At 50.2% G+C, this 21074-nt stretch overlaps 2 protein-coding genes across 4 annotated transcripts in view; one reads left to right on the top strand and one right to left on the bottom strand.

Annotated features, from left to right (window-relative positions):
• Positions 1 to 435: 435 nt before the first annotated feature.
• PDIA6 (protein disulfide isomerase family A member 6) lies at positions 436 to 20590 on the top strand. The gene is made up of 13 exons (XM_037151735.2): positions 436 to 543; positions 6439 to 6580; positions 8464 to 8521; positions 8900 to 9026; positions 11515 to 11621; positions 12835 to 12965; positions 13489 to 13603; positions 14082 to 14222; positions 14961 to 15045; positions 15148 to 15220; positions 15981 to 16139; positions 19156 to 19252; positions 19642 to 20590. The coding sequence occupies exons 1-13, from the start codon at positions 525 to 527 to the stop codon at positions 19708 to 19710; spliced, it is 1323 nt and encodes a 440-aa protein (XP_037007630.2). The 5' UTR covers positions 436 to 524; the 3' UTR covers positions 19711 to 20590.
• ATP6V1C2 (ATPase H+ transporting V1 subunit C2) overlaps positions 20528 to 21074 on the bottom strand; it is a 38828-nt gene continuing 38281 nt past the window's right edge. For all 3 annotated transcript variants that reach the window (XM_037151738.2, XM_037151737.2, XM_037151739.2), the window contains one exon: positions 20528 to 20805. In XM_037151738.2, the coding sequence (XP_037007633.2) occupies positions 20716 to 20805 (90 nt within the window). In that variant the 3' untranslated portion in view covers positions 20528 to 20715. The remainder of the gene's footprint in view (positions 20806 to 21074) is intronic.

Here is a 21074-nt window from a genome sequence, read left to right as displayed (position 1 = left end):
TAAGGTCCTGGATGTACTCAGGGCCCAAAGAAAGTTATTCTCCCAGGAGACAAAGAGGAAAAGGGATGGGGAGGCCAAGGATGAATGAGGGTTGGAAAGGGGCTCCTTGGAGTCAACGTGGGTTAAAGAGAGAATAAGGAACCAAGAGATAAGAAAAACCAAATAGTGGACTCCAAAGGCCTGTGGAAGGGGGTGGTTGGCAAGGGGAGAGGGCCAACGAGAATGGAGAGGTTGGACAGTCCCGCCCCCAGCAAGTCCCTCCTTCCGCCGCTGGCTCCGCCTTTATTAAAAAAACCCAAACCCGTAACCTCTACCCGGCCACATCTCATTGGCTATGCGAATGAAAGAAGCCTTCAGGGACCAATGAGCCGCGGCCACGGCTTGGCGAGCGCCTTCCGGCCCGCCCTCAGCGCACTGCTTGCTTCAGGCCTCGCGCGGACCGAGGGCGGGACGTGGGGTGACGGGGGCGCGGCGAGGCAGAGCTGAGGCGGCGGCAGGACTGCGCGGCGGCCCGGACGCTCGGCATGGCTCGCCTGGTGCTCGGTAGGCGCGGCCCTCCTGGTCCTGGGGGTGTAGTTTGAAGACTCCGAACCCTCGCGGCGGTTCTCGGCCCCGGGAGCCGGCAGGCGCGTGGCCTCGGCAGGGTCCGCTCTGGGGTGGGGGCTCGCGGGCCTGGCCTGCGCGAGGACGCTGCCTGGGAAGCCCGTGAGCCCGCAGGGGGACGGTTGGGGAGTCCCGGGGACTGGGGCTGCCGTTTGCGGGGGCTTCCGTAGCCCACCGTGGGGGGACCGTGTACACGAGCGTGGCGGGGTGAAGGAAGCCCCGAGGTTGGGCCCGAACTTCGGGGCCTCTCGGGACATCCCCGAGCCTGGGTCCGAGCGTCGGTACCGACCTACTGGTGGTGGGGGGTGGGGGCGGCCGGGCGCGAGCAGGGGCTAGGAGCTGCGTTTGAGCCGCTGAGATCTGCCTGACTTCATACCTGGGGGAGGGTGAGTATTGGGGCGCAGCCTAAAAGGGACCTCGGGCTCGACTGTGTACGGGAGAGTCACGTGCTCCTCGTACGGCTTCTTTTCCTCACCACTTGGTTTATGGAATTCCCACTTCTAAGAAAAACTGAACTATCAAAACCCAGTGCTGAAGTCGGGCCTGGTAGCCGCTCTCTAAAGGGAACAGTGCCATTGAAAAGTGGCCTTACGATGCAAACGCACTTTAAAGGTGACCGAACTTTTAAAAACTAAATCGAACCGAGGCTTTCTTGAATTATGTAAGTCTCTTTGAAAGACTACGGTGAGCTAAGTTGAGGATCCCGCCCTTCTCGGGCTCCTCTGGGTCCCAGTCACAGCGCCGTGGTGGTGATGCCCCACCCCCACCCCCAGGGTCGACTCCCACCCAGCCCCGCTGCCCGCTGTGTGACCCAGAGCAAGTTCCTCAATCCGTCGGGGCTAGTAGTCCGCCGGGCTGTTCGAAGGAGCGACGAGTTAATGCACGTCTGAAGGGAGGAAGCAAGATAGAAACGTTTGCTGTGTCGCTGCGGAGGGAATAGACGGGGGGCGGGGGGTGGGGGCTGTCCCGGTTTAAAAGTTGCCCACAAATGAACTCAGACCAAGCTCTGAAAGGGGCCGCGGTTCCACCAGTTGACTGGTTGTTTTAATGAATGTAAGCAGCGCTTGGGGGAGCCCCCTTGGTTTCGAGATGACTGCTTTGAGGCCGTGCACTCCTGGGAGATGTTACCGACGTGGATTTAGAGCATCCTCCGCTCCTGGGAGGGATCGCAGCAAAGCCATGGGGCGCCCAGAGGCCGGTGTCCTGGGTCCCCGAGGGTGCTCCTTCCCAGGGAGTGGAGCAGCGGTGGGGTCGTTAGGAGCAGAACCATATTGGTCAGCACTTAGCTGTTTATCATCTTAAGTGGGCCCAGAGGTTTTGTTTTCTTGAGGGATTTTGTGGAGTCCTTTCTGGTTATACTTTCACTGTTGGAATTTATACATCTTTTAATCTGTTTTTCAGATAATTATGTTTGATATCCTTCTCAACCTACTAGGTCATACTCCCTTTTAAGGAGTTTCAGTCTTGAAGCTTTAGCATTGAGGCATTTCCATTGGATAGCCACTTATAAAGAGGGACAGCTCTTGTGAGGACCAGGCAAAAGTTAAAAAGACAAAAGTCCAACACCCCTACTAGGGAAAAAGTAGCCCAAGTTCATGTCATAGTGAGTGTCAGTAGACATGACCATCTCTGTATGGAAAGGAAGCAAGTTCCTGAGGTCAGAGTCAGGGACCATCCCTTTAGGGGCTGGAGCCCGAAGAGGACAGTGCAGTCTCTACAGCTTTCTGGGTGGGCGGAGACGAGGGGAGGAGCCTGACCCTCTGCCACCACCTGCCTGAGGGCCTTCCCAACCGCCTCGGAATGAGGCTTCTGCAGTCTCTAGACCTCTGGTTAAAAATCGGGTTACATAACCAGGTTCTGTTTCTAATTATATGGCCTTGGGTAAGTTACCTTTCTCTGCTTCCATTTTCTGGTCTAAAAACGAACGTGATAGTATATACCACATACAGTTCTTAAATTAGTTAATGCATTTTAAGTATTTAGGATAATACCTGACACATAGCATCATAGAAGTGTTGTTCTTAGTTAAGATGTCAGTTTCTAGAGGATAGTTCAACAGATAAATATATCAAAATGTTAGCCATATCCCCAGTACCCCTGTAAGATTTTTTTTAAGTAATCATATTCATTGCAGGGAGGGAGTAGTAAGCATTTTCAGCATTGGCCTGTGAATAGTGAAAAATGGGAAACAGATTCTGTCAGGAGACAGCCATCGAGATGGTTACATGGGGCAGTAAGTCCATAATTATTACACAGACTGTGTTTAACTTATTTTGAGTGGCAGAGATTACAGAAGGGAATACATATATGTATGTGTGTGCATGTATGTATGGCCCATTTACACAAAGTAATAATAAAGTTCTAGTCCTGTGTTGCATGGAGATGTCAGTGCAAATATGAATGGAGGGGACTGGGTGGTTTTGCCTTGGCTTTTCCATTTTTGAAATTTTCACAATGAACGCAGTGTACTGAACAAGTATTAATATGTATCCATTTTCACCCACATACCCCCCCCCAAAAAAAAAACCAGATAAGCTTCTTTAAATGAAGTGGATCTCCATAGGGAATTCTCCAGGACTGGCCTGTCTCTTAAGCTTATGTAGAATTAAGACTGTTTTTGCTCAGGGTTTTTCTTTCTTTCTTTCTTTCTTTCTTTCTTTCTTTCTTTCTCTCTTTCTCTCTCTCTCTCTCTCTCTCTCTCTCTCTCTCTCTCTCTCTCTCTTTCTCTCTTTCTTTCTCTCTCTCTTTCTTTCTTTCTCTCTTTCTCTCTCTCTTTCCTTCCTTTCTTTCTTTCCTTCCTTTCTTTCTTTCCTTCCTTTCTTTCTTTCTTTCTTTCTTTCTTCCTTTCTTTCTTTCTTTCTTTCTTTCTTTCTTTCTTTCTCTCTTTCTTGCTTTCTTTCTTTCTCTCTCTCTCTCTTTCTTTCTTTCTCTCTCTCTCTCTCTCTCTCTCTTTCTTTCTTTCTTTCTTTCTTTCTTTCTTTCTTTCTTTCTTTCTTGAGGGGAATGAAGGGAGAAAGAGAGGGAGAGAAACATCACTATGTGGTTGCCTCTCACGTGGCCCCCCCACTGGGGACCTAGCCCACAACCCAGGCATGTGCCCTGACTGGGAATCGAACTGATGACCCTTTGGTTCGCAGCCCGCACTCAATCCACTGAGCTACACCAGCCAGGGTGCTCAGGTTCTTAATTTACTCCCTTCACTGGATATATCACGTTCTAGTTGACTTTTCCTGCAGCAGTGAGGATTGTTGGGCAGCACCGTCCAACAGAAATGCAGTGTAAACTTGTGTAATTTAAAATTTTCTAATAGCTGCATTTCAATGGCGAAAAGAAATGAGTGAAGTTCATTTTAATATGTATTTATTTACCCAATATATCTAAAATACCATTTGCATAAAATACCATTTCAGCATGTAATCAATATCAAAAATATTAATGAGATAGTTTTTCCCTTCCCACCGAGTTTCTGAAATACAGTGTGCTTTTTACACTGCAGCGTATCTCGGTGTGGGGTAGCCGTGGATGGCTAATGGCTACCACACTGGACAGCACAGTTACCGAGGGAGCCACTTAGGTTGGCCTCATCATCCACCCTTTCCCACCTCTTGAAATGGAAGAGGAGCCCTGGCTGGTGTGACTCAGTTGGTTGGAGCATCATCCTGTAAACCAAAAGGCCGTGGGTCTGCTTCTGTGTCAGGGCACGTGCCCAGGTTGCGGGTTTTGGCCCAGAGTCAGGGCACATACCAAGGGCAACAGATACTAGTGTTTCTCTCCCGCACCCCCCCCTCCGCCTGCACCTTCTCTTGTATCAGTGAATGTATCCTCTGAAAAATGGAGGAGGAGGTCATCCATCACAGACTGGGGGTCCCTTCCCCTCCTCCTGACTCTGGGCACTTTATTCTGTTTCATGATTCTCTGTGCTTTATCTTTAGCTTTTCCCTGTGCCCGTACCTCTTCCTTTTGTGCTTGGTCCACTCCCACCTTTACAATGAAACCAGCCTTCTGTCCCTCCCACTTTTGCTTGCGCTCTGCTGCTCTTTATAATGAAACTCATTTCAACAGTCACCTGTACTGTTTTCGCCATCGTGCTCCCTCCTGTTCTCCAGGCTCCTTCAGAGTGCTGCTGCTTGCTTCCTTGGGCCCACCCCGGCTGCCAGTGACCTCTTTGTCGTGAGAGCCGGTGCAGTTGCCAGTCCTTCCTGCTTGAGCTCCCAGTAGCAGTTGTTACTGTAGCTCGTCCCACCTTGCCCTTGGTTTGTGTGACACTGCCCTCCTGACAGCTCCGGTCCACTGCCCACACTGCAGCCAGACCCTTTCTAGAAAGCAAATCCGATTGCACCCCCACCCCCGAGGTGACCCGTTAGTGGCTTCCCGTCACCGTCACATCACATCACATCACATCACATCACATCACATCACATCACATCACCATTAGCAGAGTCGACAGTTTCGTGTCACGTTCCTCCATTCGCAGGCTCTGTCATTCAGACGCAGTAGTCTTGAATAGTGTGATTGTTTATTCACGCCCCTGGCACACAACCTTCTGATCTTGAGCACTAAAAACACAGCGCAGTTTAATGGAAAAACTTGGGAATAGAAGTCATATCGCTGCTCTGCCACTTACATGCATAGGGGCGTGTGGACGGGCCCCTGGTCTCATTCCCCCTGTAGTTAGTGATGCTGTCCCGTTGGTAATGCTGCGGAAAGTCAAGTGACCTGATGTAGTGGAAAACAGTTTGAAAATCGAAGGCACTGTGTAAGTATTAGGTAGACTTTTTAGCAATAAAACAATTCACATTGGAAAAAAATTCACATTGGTGTGCACGCCTTCCAAAAGGAATTTACCACTGGCTCATTCAAAAGCTCCGTTTGACATCTTCCCAACTCCGACTACGAGGTGAGCACAGGAAGATGTGACTGCGGTGGCGCAGGCGCACACCCTGCCTTGGGGATAGGTCAGTCTCCTTTTGAATTCCTTGTGTCAGCAGATTGAGGGACGGAGTGTGAGCATCTCATAGATGCTGAAAGGACAGTGATAGAAATTTCTTTAATGACATACAGTTTGCCTGTTTCAACCCAAAAGGCAGCACCATGAAAATGGGAAAATATTTCTGCTGAAGTCAAGAACATTCCATTATTCAACATTGTTCTGGAGATATAAAACAATGTGACTAGAAAACATGAAATTACATATAAATCTTAAAGGAGGAGGTGAAATTTTGATGGTGTGTTGCCATTCAAAAGACTTAGGAGTTCTTGAGAGAGTCCCAGTCTAGTAGGAGAAACAGATATTTCTCCCTACAAAAAAAAAGCTTTGATTGTTACACAATTGTGTATCTGAAACCTGTATAATTGTGTTAACCAGTGTCACCCCAATAAATATAATACAACCCAAAATGCTTTAATAAAGATGGCGTGCTAATACTGCAGTTGAGGAATGTAAGAAATAAATACTGTGCGGATTACTCGGGTAGTAGCTGGACGTAGCCTCCCAACTTCCCAGTGTCCTCGCCCACCTGAGGCAGCAGGAGTCCCACCGCACAGGGCGGCCACAGAGCGTGGAGGCATTGGCAACAACACGTAAACCTTCTTCCAGTGCAGCTCCCTTCTCGCTCGGCACTGCACCCGAGGGAGTAAAATGCCAGGGGCTCCCAGGGTGACGGGGGGGCAGAGGCACCAGCACAGCGTTGGGAGGGGCCTGCCCCAAGCCCTGTTCCTGCACAGGTTGGCCGGGGTGGGGGGGGGGTGCCTCCATCAGTTGAAGAAGACTCTGGTTGCTGGGGTTTCCTGTCAGCATGAGCCCTGCCGTTAATGGTCTGCCCTTGGTCTCTCCAGGTCTGGTGAGCTGCACCTTCTTCCTGACAGCGAAGGGTCTGTATTCCTCTAGTGATGATGTCATCGAATTAACCCCATCAAATTTCAACCACGAAGTTATTCAGAGTGATAGTTTGTGGCTCGTAGAATTCTTTGCACCATGGTAAGTATTATAAAATATTGTCAGTCGTTTATCCTACTTTACAAGGAAAAATACTATATAAAGTGTGATTTTATTCTGCCACCTACTTTACCTACTTAAGAAGTAGAGGGAAGTGGGAGACTCCGCAAAGTGTGTGTTAAGGGCCATGGAGATTGAGTCAAGTGAAAAATAGTGGGTGAGGGAGCTAATTTTCGCAGGACAGAAGAAAGAGAGAAAAAACCCTTACAACTTGAAGACGATTTATCCCTGTGAGGGGTAAGTAGCAGGGAGATGGACCGGGAACTGATTTATGAAGGGAGAACGTGGGGCAGAGAACAGGGAAGAGCTGGTGACCGGCACCCTTCTGTTTATCGAAGAGGGTTGCTTCCAGAGATTCGTGATTAAAAAATTTGGTTTGATTTAATAGTTCTTCCCTCGCCTTAAATTTATTGTTGGAAAAAAACCCTTGTGGGGTAAAGATGTACTTAAACTATTGAAATTAATAGTGTACAGTTATATATAGTCAGAACACAGAGTGTAGTTGAAACGTTTAATGAAAACAAAACAAAAACCCAACAAATAGAAGTTTAGAGATAGGTCAGTGGAAATGGTGCAACATGCACACGAGACCGTGGTCAGTGCTGTAAAGGAGCTGGCGACGGTGTCCGGGAGCAGACCCGAGCTCCAGCTAGCGTGTGCGCAGGTGGACTGTGGGCTGATCTGCGTGAGACCCAGAGGGGTCCTTTCTGATGTGAAATGTGCCTTCAAAGCTCACCTGGGGTGGTCAGCCACATTCTTACCTGAGATTTTAGTATTTTAGTATACCTGACTTTATTGCTTCAGTTTTTCCTTTGGAGGACCATGGAACTGAGTTTTAGAAACGTAATACCAGTCCTCATGAAATATTTTACTTAATGTTCATCAGGGTAGCAAATGAAAGCAAAACCCTCTGTTTTGAAAGTTGATGCTGCCACATCATGAATAATGTTAATCTTAATGCCTTTATTATTTTTTTAAAAGCTCCTATTTGTTTTTTTGGCTGTTAAATCCAAGTGTGAATTTTATATGGGCTAGTTCGTTGGTGTTAGTAAATGAACACATAGTTATTGTTTATTGGCATGAGTAATTTACTTGGTTTCTGGGAACTAGCGTGTATAAGAACATGCTTCACTCCTGAGCGAAGCCAGGCGGCACGGTCAGGAAGCAGGACCCGGATCCAGGGCCAGTTGTTGCCGCCCCCCGGGCAGGGTTCGCTTCCCAGTGGTCAGGGTGCAGGACTGTTTTGTTGGAGCAGACACCTTCAGCCTCTTTTTGTGCTTGTACTTTGGCAAGTTGGTGAAGGTGAAGCATATAGGATCACAAAGAAAACCTAAAATACTAACCTAATCAAAACATTAAAATGAATTGCACGTGCGTCTGTAGTCCTGCTTTACCGCACAGTTCAGATGGGGCCCAGCGGCAGGTCTCACAGCCGGCTCCCCGCCTTCTGGAGCAGAATTTATGAACATGCAGGTTCCCAAACCTCTTTTCCTAGGATCTTGGGTTTCTTGGGCCCAGGAAACCGCACTTTGCCTCATCGTGCAGCTCGAGCCGCACGCTGAGGGACACTTGACCGGATGCGCACTGAAGTTCCGGCCCCGGTGTCCAGTTAGGAGTGATGGAGTTTGTTTAAACGACTTGAACATAATTGGATTGAGCAGCAGTTTGGAAACGCTGTAAAGTTACAAGATGGGAAGGAATCGCAGCAAAGTCGTAGAAGACCAAGCTCCCTCAGGTTCCTGTTCCACGGGTGCTTGTACTCGTCACAGCCCCGTCCCTGTGGCCGTCACTCAGCAGACTTGGCGGGTGATTTTTGAATCAGGGATGGACGGCTTTAACTATTGTGTTATGTTTTTCTCTGAAAGGTGTGGCCACTGCCAAAGGTTGACTCCAGAATGGAAGAAAGTAGCAACTGCGTTAAAAGTAAGTTTCTGAAGTGTCTACATGTACCTGTGTATGTTTTGAATTATGCAAATGACTTCATGTATAAGAAGCTAATTTGCAATTTTAAAGCTCAAGATTCTTGTTTTAGTGATAGAATCATGTAGGAAACAAAGGTGTAATGTACATTTTAATTTTTGTGTTGTCTATTTGTGCTAATTCCATTCCTTGGGCTAATCTGTGTTTTACCCATCATTCCACTTGGGAATGGCTTCCCAGACTAAAGCCCCAACTCATTCTGGGTGTAAATGTACCCCTGCCCTTTGTTCTCTTGTCTCTGAGTTGACGCGAATCAGATGAAGGTTCTTGTGGAATCCTCTCAGGTTGAAACAGGCATTTCTCTCACGTCTCTCTCCGCAGGGTGTCGTGAAAGTGGGCGCCGTTGACGCAGACAAACACCAGTCCCTTGGAGGGCAGTATGGGGTGCAGGGATTCCCTACCATCAAGATTTTCGGCTCCAACAAAAACAGGCCAGAAGATTATCAGGGTAAGGACTTGCTGGCGGCTGCCCTGGCTGGAGTGCCCTGCCCTGCAGCTCTGCGACGATGGAGTAATGGTGTTCTGTGCTTCCCTCTTGTCTTTCTCATCACAATTTTTTAAAATTTACTAGCTGTTTAGTATTTTATAGTCACTTAATATTGAGTGAAGATTTACCAATGTTCTCTTGCTGTGATCTTCCCTCTGCAGTGGGGAAAGGGTCTAGCACAGCGGCCCGAAGAGGGCCCGTGATGGGAAAGCCCTTGCAAACTGCCCGCGGTGCCGCTGTGGACGCTGTGAACTCGGTGTTAAAGCTGCTGCTCAGGCCCCCGAGCTGTTGCTGAGGGCTGCGCGGTCTGCCCGGTTCGTAGATAAGGGCCTCAGGAGGAACTGCTCCTGGTCACTGAGGCAGCCGGAGAGAGGATTCTGGCTCCAGACTCTGGAAGCTGAATGTTACTTTAGTTACCCCATGTGTTCTTTTATAGAATAGTCCTATTGTTTTATGTAAGATGTCCCAAGCAGGTTATCGTATTTAAGATAATCAGCATTGCTAGGTTGAGCCGTGTTCATGGTCATAATAAAAAGTTTTGGGCATAAGGTATTTAAAGTTTAAAGCTCACTTGATAAATATTTTTTTTAAGATTCAGTACTTTGGACATATAAATAAGTGGCAACTTCATAAGTCAAACATCTTCAGATTTGCTTTATGTGAGAAAAACAAGTTTGCAGAGGGGGGGCGTTGCAGAATCAGCATGCCGGAAAAACAGTGTTATTGTATCGCCCGTGCTTGGTGGCCCAGCTGACAAAACGTTCTCCGAAGGGGGAGCTCGGGGGGAGCGCAGAATCTGGAGAGTGAGAGCCGCGCTGGGGCCTCACCACGCTGCGGCTTCACAGCTAAATGTTGGGCTGGTCGAAAAGTCCTTCTGGCTTTTCCGTATGGTGGCTCTAGTAGTGTTTAGTTGTCTTTAACTTCATTTGAAACAATTTTGTTAGATTGTATTGTGACAGCTGTCATATCAGCCTGCATTAAAAAAAAACTAAGCAGAATTGGTGAATTTTTGTGCAGTCATTTTAATATTGAAGATGGAAGAAGATACACGATATTTTCAGTATATTATGTATTATTATTTCAAGGAAGGTAAACATGCAACTGAAATGCAAAAGATTTGTGCAGTGCGTGGAGAAGATACTGTGACTGATCGAATGTGGCAGAAGTGGTTTGTGACATTTCTTGGTACTGTGACATTCTGGCCAAACAACTCTCTGCCGTGGGGCTGTCCTATGCACTGGAAGATGTTCAGCAGCGCCCCAGCCTCTCCCCAGTAGAAGCCAATAGCAAGCGACATACTCAGAATATCTAAATCAGTAAAGTTATTGGTGAAAATGAAAAATAGGTCTTTGTTTTATGGAGAAAACCAAATGGACTTTTTGGCCAACCCAATTAGAATACTTAACTCTGGACCTGCTTCTTTGGTGTGAAATGGGCTTGTGAAACCTACATTGCCACTGGAAGGCTCACATGAACCCTGTGACTTGGTGAATACAGTGTAGTTGGTATGTCGCCAAGCTGGGTTCAAAGTACTGGGAAACCTTGCATCCTTTCCTCTGGGCTCCCAGCCCTGAAGTTTGATAAATGATGAGTTTCATTTTTTCTGAATAAACATCTGCTTCTCTGCTTCAGAATAATAATTTGTTTTGCTAATTTACAAAAATCGAATGTTGAGAGTAGGGTTGCATTTCTCTTGCTGCCCATTCTTGTAAATAAAGGAAGAATTTGCCAACCCTTGGTCTAGAGTAAGAAAGTCCTCTCTGGCTTTTATTTATTTATTTACTTTTTAGAGAGAGGGGAAGAGGGAAACATCAGTATGTGGTTGCCCCCCATGCGCCCTCCACCGGGGACCTGGCCCACAGCCCAGGCATGTGCCCAGACTGGGAATCAAAGTGGCAACCCCTCTGTTTGTGGGCCAGCACTCAGTCCACCGAGCCACACCAGCCAGGGCCTCTTTGCCTTTTGTGCTTGTCTGTTTCTTGACTTGGACTATTTCCAAGTAAAGCCTGGTGGGAAGGACCTGTTTGGGGCTCCTCACTGCCCTTCTGTCCAGGCTGCGGCACTGGGGGTCCCGCCGGGGTCGCAGTACCAGCGAGGTGGAACTCGCTCTGCGTGGTGCTGTACTGGGTTTTCTTAGGCCGTGTCTGAGGTGGTCTCAGGTTTCATCTCTTCCTTGGGAGTTTGATTAGAAAAGTCGTTTTTTAGAAAAGAAAGTTGCGACTTTCTGAACATTAGAGTTTGCGTTAGAACTCTGAAATTCGCCTCCTGGCATATAGTGCTGCCCTCACAGTTCTGAGCCCGTTCACAGCCCCTGGCTGTCGAGCACCCAGGCTCTGGCAGACTCCCAAAGGCTGTCGTCATCGTCATTGAGTCCCAGCTGCAGCGCCTGGGTGCAGAGAGGCGTGCAGCCCGCCTGCCGCTGTGTGCTCAGGCCCCTGTCTGCCTGCAGGTGGCAGAACTGCCGAGGCCATCGTAGACGCTGCTCTCAGCGCCGTGCGCCAGCTCGTCAAGGACCGCCTGGGCGGAAAGGGTGGCGGATACAGTTCTGGAAAACAGGTGAGGCTTTATCGTGTCTGTTTATGGTGTGTGACGATTCTGAAGCCTGAGATAGACCCCTTGTAGAAGGTAGGTTTGTTTGTGAGGTTTGTTAAATTATAAATCAGTAAACTTACAATTGAACGATAATGGGACGTTGGGTCTGAAGGGAATCAGACATCCAGTGCACATGTTCAGCCTCCTCAGAGCCAACGACACCATAGCTGGTCAGGCCGAGGACATCTTGCCAAACTTCAGGCCAAGACCCAGCCTCCAGAGAGGCCACCTCGGCCAGGGCTGCAGTGGAAGAGTGTGGGCTGCAGAGGGGACAGCTCCAGGCCACTCTGTCACGTCGTTATATAGTGGGGGGAGGGGAGCCAGCTGTCCTCCAGATTGACTGGGCAAACAGGCAAAATTTGGGTAACCTCTTGGCCTGTATCTGCTGCCGCAGGCCCAAAATCCAAGGACAGTTCTACGTAAATGCATAGCGAAGATGAAAAAGAACTTCCTGATCCGTGGGTGGGTGCTTCAGATGCTCATCTGTGAAATGTGACATTTCCCATGACCTGTGCTTATGAGCTTGTGAAGAGACAGGGGGTCTTTACTGATAAATACAGATGAGAAGGCCCTCTGCTCTTGTAGGGGACCAGGAGAGCTAGCTTCTTTGTGTGGGCTGGGAGCACATCCAGAGGTTCTGTGTTCTTGCCTTTTACTTCCAGTGTAGACATTTAATGAGCGCAGTCGCTTCCCCGAGCTCCACGCCTGTGGGCCCAGGCCACGGAGCCAAGGGTTGAAGGGAAGTATTTGAAGAAAGGAGAGGACTGGATGTCATTGTTCGCCTTCTCGAATGGTGGAGACCTTGTGAAAAGGCAGGAAGGGCAGTGATGTGTAGCCCCCTGGGGTAGCCAGCAGCTGTACTTGGGTCCGAATCAGAGCCGGTTATCAGCATGACTCTTGGAGCCGTGCTGAAGTCTCTCTCAAGAAAAATAGCAAGTGGCAGAATTCAGACACGTGTTATGTGTTATACTGAATGTGCTGGTAATTGCTTGAAAGTGTTCAAGCAAAAATGAAATAATAGTATTACACAGTGTCCCTAATTTGAGTAAAGCAGTTTTCACTTGAACACTCAGAAACTTTGTTGACTCCTAGAGGCAGTGTCTGTGGCGGGAGCATTGACAATAGGGTCCTGTGCTGTGGCCACGCTGCAGCGTGCTGTGTGATGTCCCTCTGACAGGGCAGAAGTGAAAGTTCAGGTAAGAAAGACGTGATTGAGCTGACCGACGACGACTTTGATAAGAATGTTCTGGACAGTGAAGACGTGTGGATGGTCGAGTTCTACGCTCCTTGGTGCGGACACTGCAAAAAGTGAGTCCTGGGCTTTCGGGCCGCCTCGCTCTCGCTGTCTCCTGTCTCCGGGGTTTTCTGTCTGCGTCTTCCCTTTCGACCCTCCCCGCCCGTTTGACCACCCCACTGCCTGCCTGTGCAGCCGCCAGTGCTGTCTGTCTGTCTGGCCAGGGGCTCGGTTGGCACCTTTTAGACCTGCCAACCGAGTGAGTATGTGCGGTGCCCTTTGAAAGAGCTGAGCCAGGTCACAGATGGACCAGCGTCTCCTCCCAAGAGTCTCCGACTCTAAACAAGTGGTGAACATTGGCATTAATGCCAAGCGGGTCCTCTCTCATGCTCTCAAAGATTAACAAACAGGGAGCGAACGTCCAGGTTGCAGGGGAGTGACAAAGGAGGGACTGGGAAGCACACCTGGAAGGCGGCGTCCTGTCTCTCAGAGCCACACTGGACACGTTTTCCAAGGGTGACACAGCTGGGCTGAGCAGAACCACACACGTCAGTGAAAGTATCTGTGTGGAGAGTTAAGATTTTTTTTTTTTTGCAGCCTAGAGCCAGAGTGGGCCGCTGCCGCTACCGAGGTCAAAGAGCAAACGAAAGGAAAAGTGAAACTGGCGGCCGTGGACGCCACGGTCAACCAGGTGCTGGCCGGCCGCTACGGGGTGAGTCCGTCTCTGGGGCTGTTCCTTGTGAAATGCCCGGGTTTCGCTGCTGCTCCTTCCAGTGCGCCAGGCTGCCCTCGGAGTTGGGGGCAGGGTGTCGAGCCTGCGGAGTCGCTGTGTTGTTACGACTAAGAAGTCTGGAGTTCGGGACTGTTATTGGGGTTTTGCCCCAGTGTTTCACTATTTATTATGTGCTTGATATGAGCCTTTAGATTTCCCAAGCTTTTGCAGGTTGCTCATGGGGCTTCTGAAGCCAGCCTTTTGTTCTAGAGCAGATACATTGAGTGTGGTCCAGGGTTTGAATCAGACCACACTCTGATTGTGGCTGCACCTGTCAGTTGGGTCATTAAACCTCCACCTGGCAGATCTGGGCCTCATCCCTTGGACATTCGTTCCATTAAGTTACCTCGAAGGGGGATTGGGAAACACCATAAAGGTTTCCTTACTTCTTACCAAATGTGAATTTGATTTTTCATAGATTAGGGGATTCCCTACAATCAAGATATTTCAGAAAGGCGAGTCTCCTGTGGACTACGATGGAGGGCGGACGAGGTCTGACATCGTCTCCCGGGCCCTCGACCTGTTTTCCGATAACGCCCCTCCTCCGGAGCTGCTGGAGGTGAGGCGCTGGCTCGGCGGCGCCGGGTCGGCCTGTCCCGTCTGACAGTGGGGGTGTCCAAGCCTTGAGGACACGCTCTGCCTTTTCAAATTAAGCTCTTTTCCTGCTCCTTTAAAATGTTCTTAAAAGTGTTCCTGTACTTTCAAGGGGACAGACCTGTCCGATTAATTGCTGCTTTTCATAACTTTAGCACTGAAATAATTGCACCGTGAGAAAAAGGGAACCTGAGCTTCTTAAAGGTAGAGTGGGTCTCTCCTTTTTCGTTCTCAGAGTAGCAGCTGGCATTTACTTAGCACCCAACCACGTAACAGGCTCTGTTCTGGGGTTTCTGCGTAGATTGTTCTCACTCATCCTCACGTGAACACTTAGAGTTAATGCTACTTTTAATCTCCACTCTGTATATGAGGAAACTGAGGCACAGTGAGCCTCGGGTTCATATAAACACATGATGTGCGTGAATACGTCTATCTGCCCACTCAAAGCTACATGTCAGAGCCGAGCTGTGCCCGGCGTTGAGTCCAGAGACCGTCAGTGCACCTGCCTGGTCACCACCGCAGGTGGGCGGCCTACCAGTAGGTAATGGGCGGGACTCTGCAGAGCAGCTTTGCCGGTGCTTCTGGAATGCGGACCAGGAAGTGCCATTTGGGAGGTGTCTTCTCTCAGTCCCTTGCTTTGCTCTGTAAGGCAAGTGGCGGTGTCAGTAGCTGTCCTCCATGCCTTGTCTTCCCGGCCCCACAGATCGTCAGCGAGGACGTCGCCAAGAAGACGTGTGAGGATCACCAGCTGTGTGTCGTGGCCGTCCTGCCCCACATTCTCGACACTGGTAAGCGGGGCAGGCGCTCCTTTCCTTCCTGCTCCGTGCTGCCCGTCCATCAGCGCCGCAGACTCCGCCGTTTTCATCTCTGAAATTTTGTGTTTCCATCAGGAGCTGCAGGCAGAAATTCTTATTTGGAAGTTCTTCTGAAGTTGGCAGACAAGTACAAGAAGAAAATGTGGGGGTGAGTTACTGAACTCTGTCTCTGTGTCAGCTGGGGAGGAAGTTCAGTGCTTCTTGAAAGGGTCCGGTTTCCTCTGTGTCCTGCGGGACACATTCCTGTGTTTGTATCACTTCGGAGGAAAAGAAGTAACGCAGGTCTGTTGTGTGTACGGCACCTACCTTTACCGCAGCACACCTCTTTCCATAGGGACTGTAGTCTAAGTGGCTGCTGGGGCCCCAGGCCAGCAAGCAGGAAGTTCATTAGTAATGCAGCGAGATTCTAGTACGGCCTTGATGCACAGATAAAGAAATGGAGGTGGAGCTGGTTCTTAGCCCTCTCCTGAGTGACTGCCAGATGTTGGCAGTTTACCTTTAATTGAGCATTTTTATATGTATTGAATAAGGACGACATGGCTATAACTTTAAAAAGACATTATTGCACTTTTTAAAGACCGTACATAATAACCTAAATGATACTGATACCAAAAACGTGAGGTCAGTGGACAGTGTTCTGGAGACTGGGCTGGGGAAACTGCCCTACAGGCAGACCAGGCCATTTCGAGGGGACTCCTGGAGTTAGGGTTTAGGGAACGGAGAGGAACTGTGCCACAGAAGAGCACATCTAGAAAAAGGTAGGGCACGCCTACCTTTTTACTTATTTCCACACCCATTTCATTCCATAGAAAGTGGGAAGTGTAGTCTTTTATTCTTTAAGATCTGCCAATTAGATTCTAACTAGTTTGAAAGTGATCTTTGTCCTGAACGCCGCTCTGCTTTTCCAGGTGGCTGTGGACAGAGGCTGGAGCCCAGTCGGAGCTGGAGAGCGCTCTGGGCATCGGAGGGTTTGGCTACCCTGCCATGGCGGCCATTAACGCGCGCAAGATGAAGTTCGCTCTTCTCAAAGGGTCCTTCAGTGAGCAGGGCATTAACGAGTTTCTCAGGTAATTGTTTCGCTGTTTTGTTTGGTTCTGCTGTGGGTTGTGGTTCGGAACTAGGCTTATATAGACCAGGTAATAAAAGGAATTACTGTGCATTTAACATTCTGGAGAATTAGATGTTTATAAATTTGGAGCTTTTACATCATGCGGTGCTCTGTTTTCTTTTCACGGAAATATTCTACAGTAGTGAACAATGCTAATACTTTCCTGTTCTCAGGTCACTTGCCATTCTATTCGGTGGACATCGGGCTCTTCCAGATTCTCATAAAGCTCCTCGTGGGCGAGAAGCAGCCCAGTCCTCCCCTTTCCCACCCGAAGATGCTCAGTACCCTTGACCTCAGGTGATAGGGTTTTGCTTTCTGGGCATTGGCTTTAGAGTGTAGTTATTAGAAAATGGGTGTCCCTACTTAAGTGACTCCAGCGATGGGAAACAACATGATAGGTTCTCAAACTCAGACCAGTTTATGCAGCTCCCTACGCTGCCTTGCGGTTCAGCTCCTCCTGAAACCAACGGCAGCGTCTTTAAGGCAGGCTGGAGGCGCTGACCCTGTGCTGTCTCTCGGGGGTGCGGTTACTTGATGGAGGCTTCCTCTGCATAACTGACGGGGCGACTTTCTGGTACACAGAGTCTTCTCTCTACCTCCTGCCCTAGAGCCTGGCTGGTAATAAGCTCTTGGTGAATATTTCATGAACAGATGGTTGACTTCTTGTCTCTGGAACAGTGTCAATTAGGAAGGACTTCCCTGCCCTCGGGAAGCTTCCTGTTGAACAGGACGTAGCACACTGACAGGAAGACAGTTATAAAATGTCCTTCGTCCTTTTCCAGCCGCTGATTCCAATGACAGAGACATGCGGAAGGCGTGTGAGAGTAGCGAGTAGGTGACGGTGAGGGTGCACCTTTGCCCTCACTGGGAAGTATAGCGTCTGACCCCAGCTTTAATTTTACTCACGTTTACTCTCAGCCAGTTTCCTCTTCCCGTTTGAGTACAGAGAAGGTAAATGCTTCATGGGAAAGGTACAGGGAACAAGAGCACGTCGTGGACTTGAGACAGTGCCTTGGTTCTCAAACGTCCTGTCTCGGAGGTGGCAGAGAACCTCAGGATCCACCTGGTTCCCGGGGGAGGAAAGTGTGTGGTAGTGAGTACGGGGCAGTGCGCCTGCTTCTGCCTCCACGCGAGTCTCTCCTCCTAAGGAGCCCACGTGTGTGCAGAGTGCCTCACCCGTGAGCAGGCTGCTGGGCAGGCAGGGAGCTGGGGCCGCGTCGCCCAGCCCTGCCGCGGTCTGGCAGTTGCAGAGCTGGTGAGAAGGAGCCGTCATCGTCCATGTGGCTGGCCGGACAACCCGGAGAGAAGTTTTAACAGTTTATAGGTGTAGCAGTGGTCAACCCAGCACGTCAGCGATCCCTGCATCTTTCCTTGAAGATGCCACGCTGTGTTCCTCTTGGAGTAGCAGCCAGAAAACACAGGTGTCTAACAGTGCACCATGCACCCAGAAGGGACGGAAGGACCTGAGTTTTATGCACGTTCATGGCCGTCCAGTTTGAGAGCAGGTTCCCTCCACCCAAAGACGGTGGCAGAAGGGAGGGAAAACTTGGTGGGCGCTGGAACTCTGCCTGAAGGCACTGTTCCCGTGGAGCTTTGCTCCTCTGTGAGGGAGGTTTGGCATCTTCCCTCGTCTCTCTGTTTGCGCTCACTTCCGACATTAAGTAGGGGGCTCGCTGCTGCTGTCCAGACGTAGCAAATAGCCTGCCCAGTAAGATGGAGAGCCCCCGGCTTTCTTTTCACTGTTCGCAGGGCCATGTGTTTCCCACAGGGGCCAGAGCTTGGATGGCTTGGCCTGTGCCCCTTCTAGTAGATTGAGTCGTTCCAGCTCGAGGTCTTATTTTGTTTTTGTTATTATTAGCATGGATTTTAGACAGACTGAGTGAGACGCAGATCTGGCTTTCTGTGCTGAACCCCTCTTTATTCTGCCCGTCTGTCCATCTGGCGGTCAGCACCTGTCCCCACTGCACTAGTAACAGTGCGGGGGACGGTCGTGAATGGGTGCAAAGCAGCTGCGTCCTGCTTTCTGACTGCGGTGCACCTGCACCAAGGTGTTTCCACCTTGGCTCTTGACCTTTTGGACTAGATCGTTCTTCGTGCTCCGCATTGTAGGATGTTCGGTAGCATCTCTGGCCCTTGACCCCCAGGTGCTGGTCCCGCACACTCATTTTTAACTGTGACAGTTAAAAATGTTTCCAGACTTTGCCAGGTGTCCTCTGGGGGCAAAAACCAGCCCTGTTCCAGAGCCATCGGTGTGTGCTGCAGGCAGTGCGGGGGTGGCTGCCAGCTGTCCCGCCGCATGCGGGTAGCTGCTGTCGGACACACGGACACAGCGCCCTGCTTGGGTTTCCCCCTTCACCCTATTCCAGACCCCCGTCGCCAGAGACGATGTGGGGGCCCCTTTAAAGAAGCCAGTCCTCGGGCCTGCGACTGCCCCTGGGTCTTTCCAGGGAAATGTTTCCTGTCTGCGCCTGCCCAAGGCAGGACCTGACCTGCTCTTCACGGTGGAGCTCTCATCTGCCCTGAAGCTGGGATGTGACAGAAGTGCCACCTCGTCCCCGGATCAGCAAGAGGCTGTGGCTCTGGCGCTCGGCAGGGCGTCTGCTCCCCGTTAGAATAATTCAGAGGAGAGGGACAGAGTTCTAGGTTGACAACACCACCTTTCCAAAGCCTGTCTGGGCTCTTAAACTCTCAACTTTGATAGCTTTTACATTATTTTGCATTTTAGCAACAATACATTTTTTAAATGTTTGTTAGCAACTGGCTTTATCTGCTGCTGAGGCCTTAGGAATTTCATGCCTGGTTGGTACTGTTGTCCCTGATTGAGAAGATAACACCGTTTACGAGGTGTTTCCCAGGAATGACTGTGGGAAGTGCCTCTTCGTAAACGCGACGGGCGCGTCATTCTCTCCCGGGTTGCTGCTGCTTCTGCCCAGCAGCCCCGTAACACCTGTGCTTGTTCTGCTCTGTCCCCCAAGGGAGCTGTCTTTCGGGCGAGGATCCACCGCACCTGTGGGGGGTGGGGCCTTCCCCACCATCAGCACCAGAGAGCCCTGGGACGGCAAGGACGGCGAGGTGAGTCCTGGCACAGCGACTCGGGCCGGCCTCCTCTTCCCCTGCCCTCTACCTTCCTGACCCTGGGCACCTTTGCCACTTGTAGACCAAGCCCTATCAGTAAGTACCGTGCGGCATTTGTACTTAACAGAGGCAACCAAGACAAATGTCGGTGATGAGGTCGCTTTCCTGGCGATCGCCCAGAGCGAGCGTGCACCCCTGGATTCATTCGCTTTGCCTCCCAGAGAGGTGCAGCCACAGCTTTGCAGTGGGCCTGTGCGCCCGTGCCCTTCTGCCCCGCCCTCCTCGGGAGGGCGAGTGAAATGGCTGCCAGGAAAATCATGGTTTGGGGTCACCTGTCTGTATCTGTGACCAACCTGCAGGGCTGACGGTGGCTTTCTGTTCTACAGCTTCCCGTGGAAGACGACATTGACCTCAGTGACGTGGAGCTGGACGACTTAGAGAAAGATGAGTTGTGAGGGGCTCACAGAGACCCTCGGTCTCCTTTTCTTGGGAGCAGATTTTCCCAGCAGTGAAGGAACGTTTTGTACGCACAGGTGCGTCTGCCAGTGGCCATGTTAACCAAGAAGTAGCACTTGATTGGTCACTTGAAAACACTGCAACAGTGAACTTTTGCATCTCAAGAAAACAATGAAAAATTCTATGAATTGTAGCCGGTGAATTGGGTTGTACTCTGTCAAGTAATATTTTGAAGAAAACTGATGGGCTGTTGAAACACTTCTCCCTCCCTCTGACTGCTGCTGGGTGTTCTTGGAGGCTGTTTCTTATGTAAGTTTTTTAATGTGATTCTTTCATTTGAATATTAATGGCTTTTTCCATTAAAGAATAAAATAATATTTTGGACAATGCCAACAAATGTATGAAATTAGTGTCCACATCATAGATTCTGAGTCTGCTGTGTAGCCAGTAAATTAACATGAATGTCTGGCCCTGATGTCTTTCCTTTCTAAACACCTGTGGTTCGCCGGCACCATCTGGGTGCAGCTCCAACACAGGTGGTGTGTGTCCTGCCTGGCCAGGCTGCCTCGGGGACGTGGGATGGCCCCCCGAGCTGCGTTCTGTGCCCAGCGCCATCTGTGGCCCAGCTCCAGTGGCTGTTTGGGGACACAGCTGGCTCAACTGTGCTCTCAAGGGTTTCATGTCACCGAGTCCTCACAGAGGGTCCGTGACAACAAGGCACACGGCAGCAGGCAACCAATTTGGGGGCTGTCCCCACTGAGGTGAAACATTCAGAAAAATGAAGTTTTGCAGTATGTTAGAATACGAGTCAAGAGCTGGTTGAAAGGACTGAGCATTTCTTTATTGTAACTTACAAAAAATAAATACAACTGGAACTAACTGCTGTGAGCACTTTCTCTGAAAATCTAAATTCTGGAGGACACGTGAGCCGCTCCGGCTGAGGGAGAGGCTGTCTGCCTTCGTCTCATCCCTGGGAGTGCGAAAGCCCCGCGGGGCCGCCGGGCCTAGTCCAGAAGGCTGAGGTCGATGTGGAAGTAGACGTAAGGGAAGTAGTCCTGGTTGCTGAGCTGCAGCCCGGGGATCTCCACGGACGCCTGCGGAGGGAGACAGAGTGGTGGCCGCAGTGCGCGGGCTGCTTTCCGGTGGTGCCTCCACGTTTTCCACGAAGCTCTCTGGACACTGATCGTGCGCTCTGCCCTGCACCCCCACCCCCACCTGCTGCCCCCTGGCGCGCGCACACACACACAGCCTCTGACACCTCGTATTTGTAGAATTAGGTTTTCACAGTAGTCTGCCAAGTACCATTTTGGGGAGCGGGTGTCCCCTGTACAGAAGCTGACCCTTACTGCAGAAAGGCAGCTAC

The sequence above is a fragment of the Artibeus jamaicensis genome, unplaced genomic scaffold, assembly GCF_021234435.1.
Source record: "Artibeus jamaicensis isolate MK-2021 breed Jamaican fruit bat unplaced genomic scaffold, CSHL_Jam_final contig_465, whole genome shotgun sequence".
Taxonomy (NCBI): domain Eukaryota; kingdom Metazoa; phylum Chordata; class Mammalia; order Chiroptera; family Phyllostomidae; genus Artibeus; species Artibeus jamaicensis.
The sequence above is the reverse complement of the archived record's forward strand: the minus strand, read 5'-3'. Positions and strand labels throughout refer to the sequence as shown.

Bases quoted from the DNA above. Each gene is read 5' to 3' on its own strand.
- PDIA6 (XM_037151735.2), top strand. The intron at 9,027-11,514 runs GTAAGGACTTGC...GTCTGCCTGCAG, and splicing joins CAGGCCAGAAGATTATCAGG to GTGGCAGAACTGCCGAGGCC. The intron at 16,140-19,155 runs GTAATTGTTTCG...CTGTCCCCCAAG, and splicing joins GGCATTAACGAGTTTCTCAG to GGAGCTGTCTTTCGGGCGAG.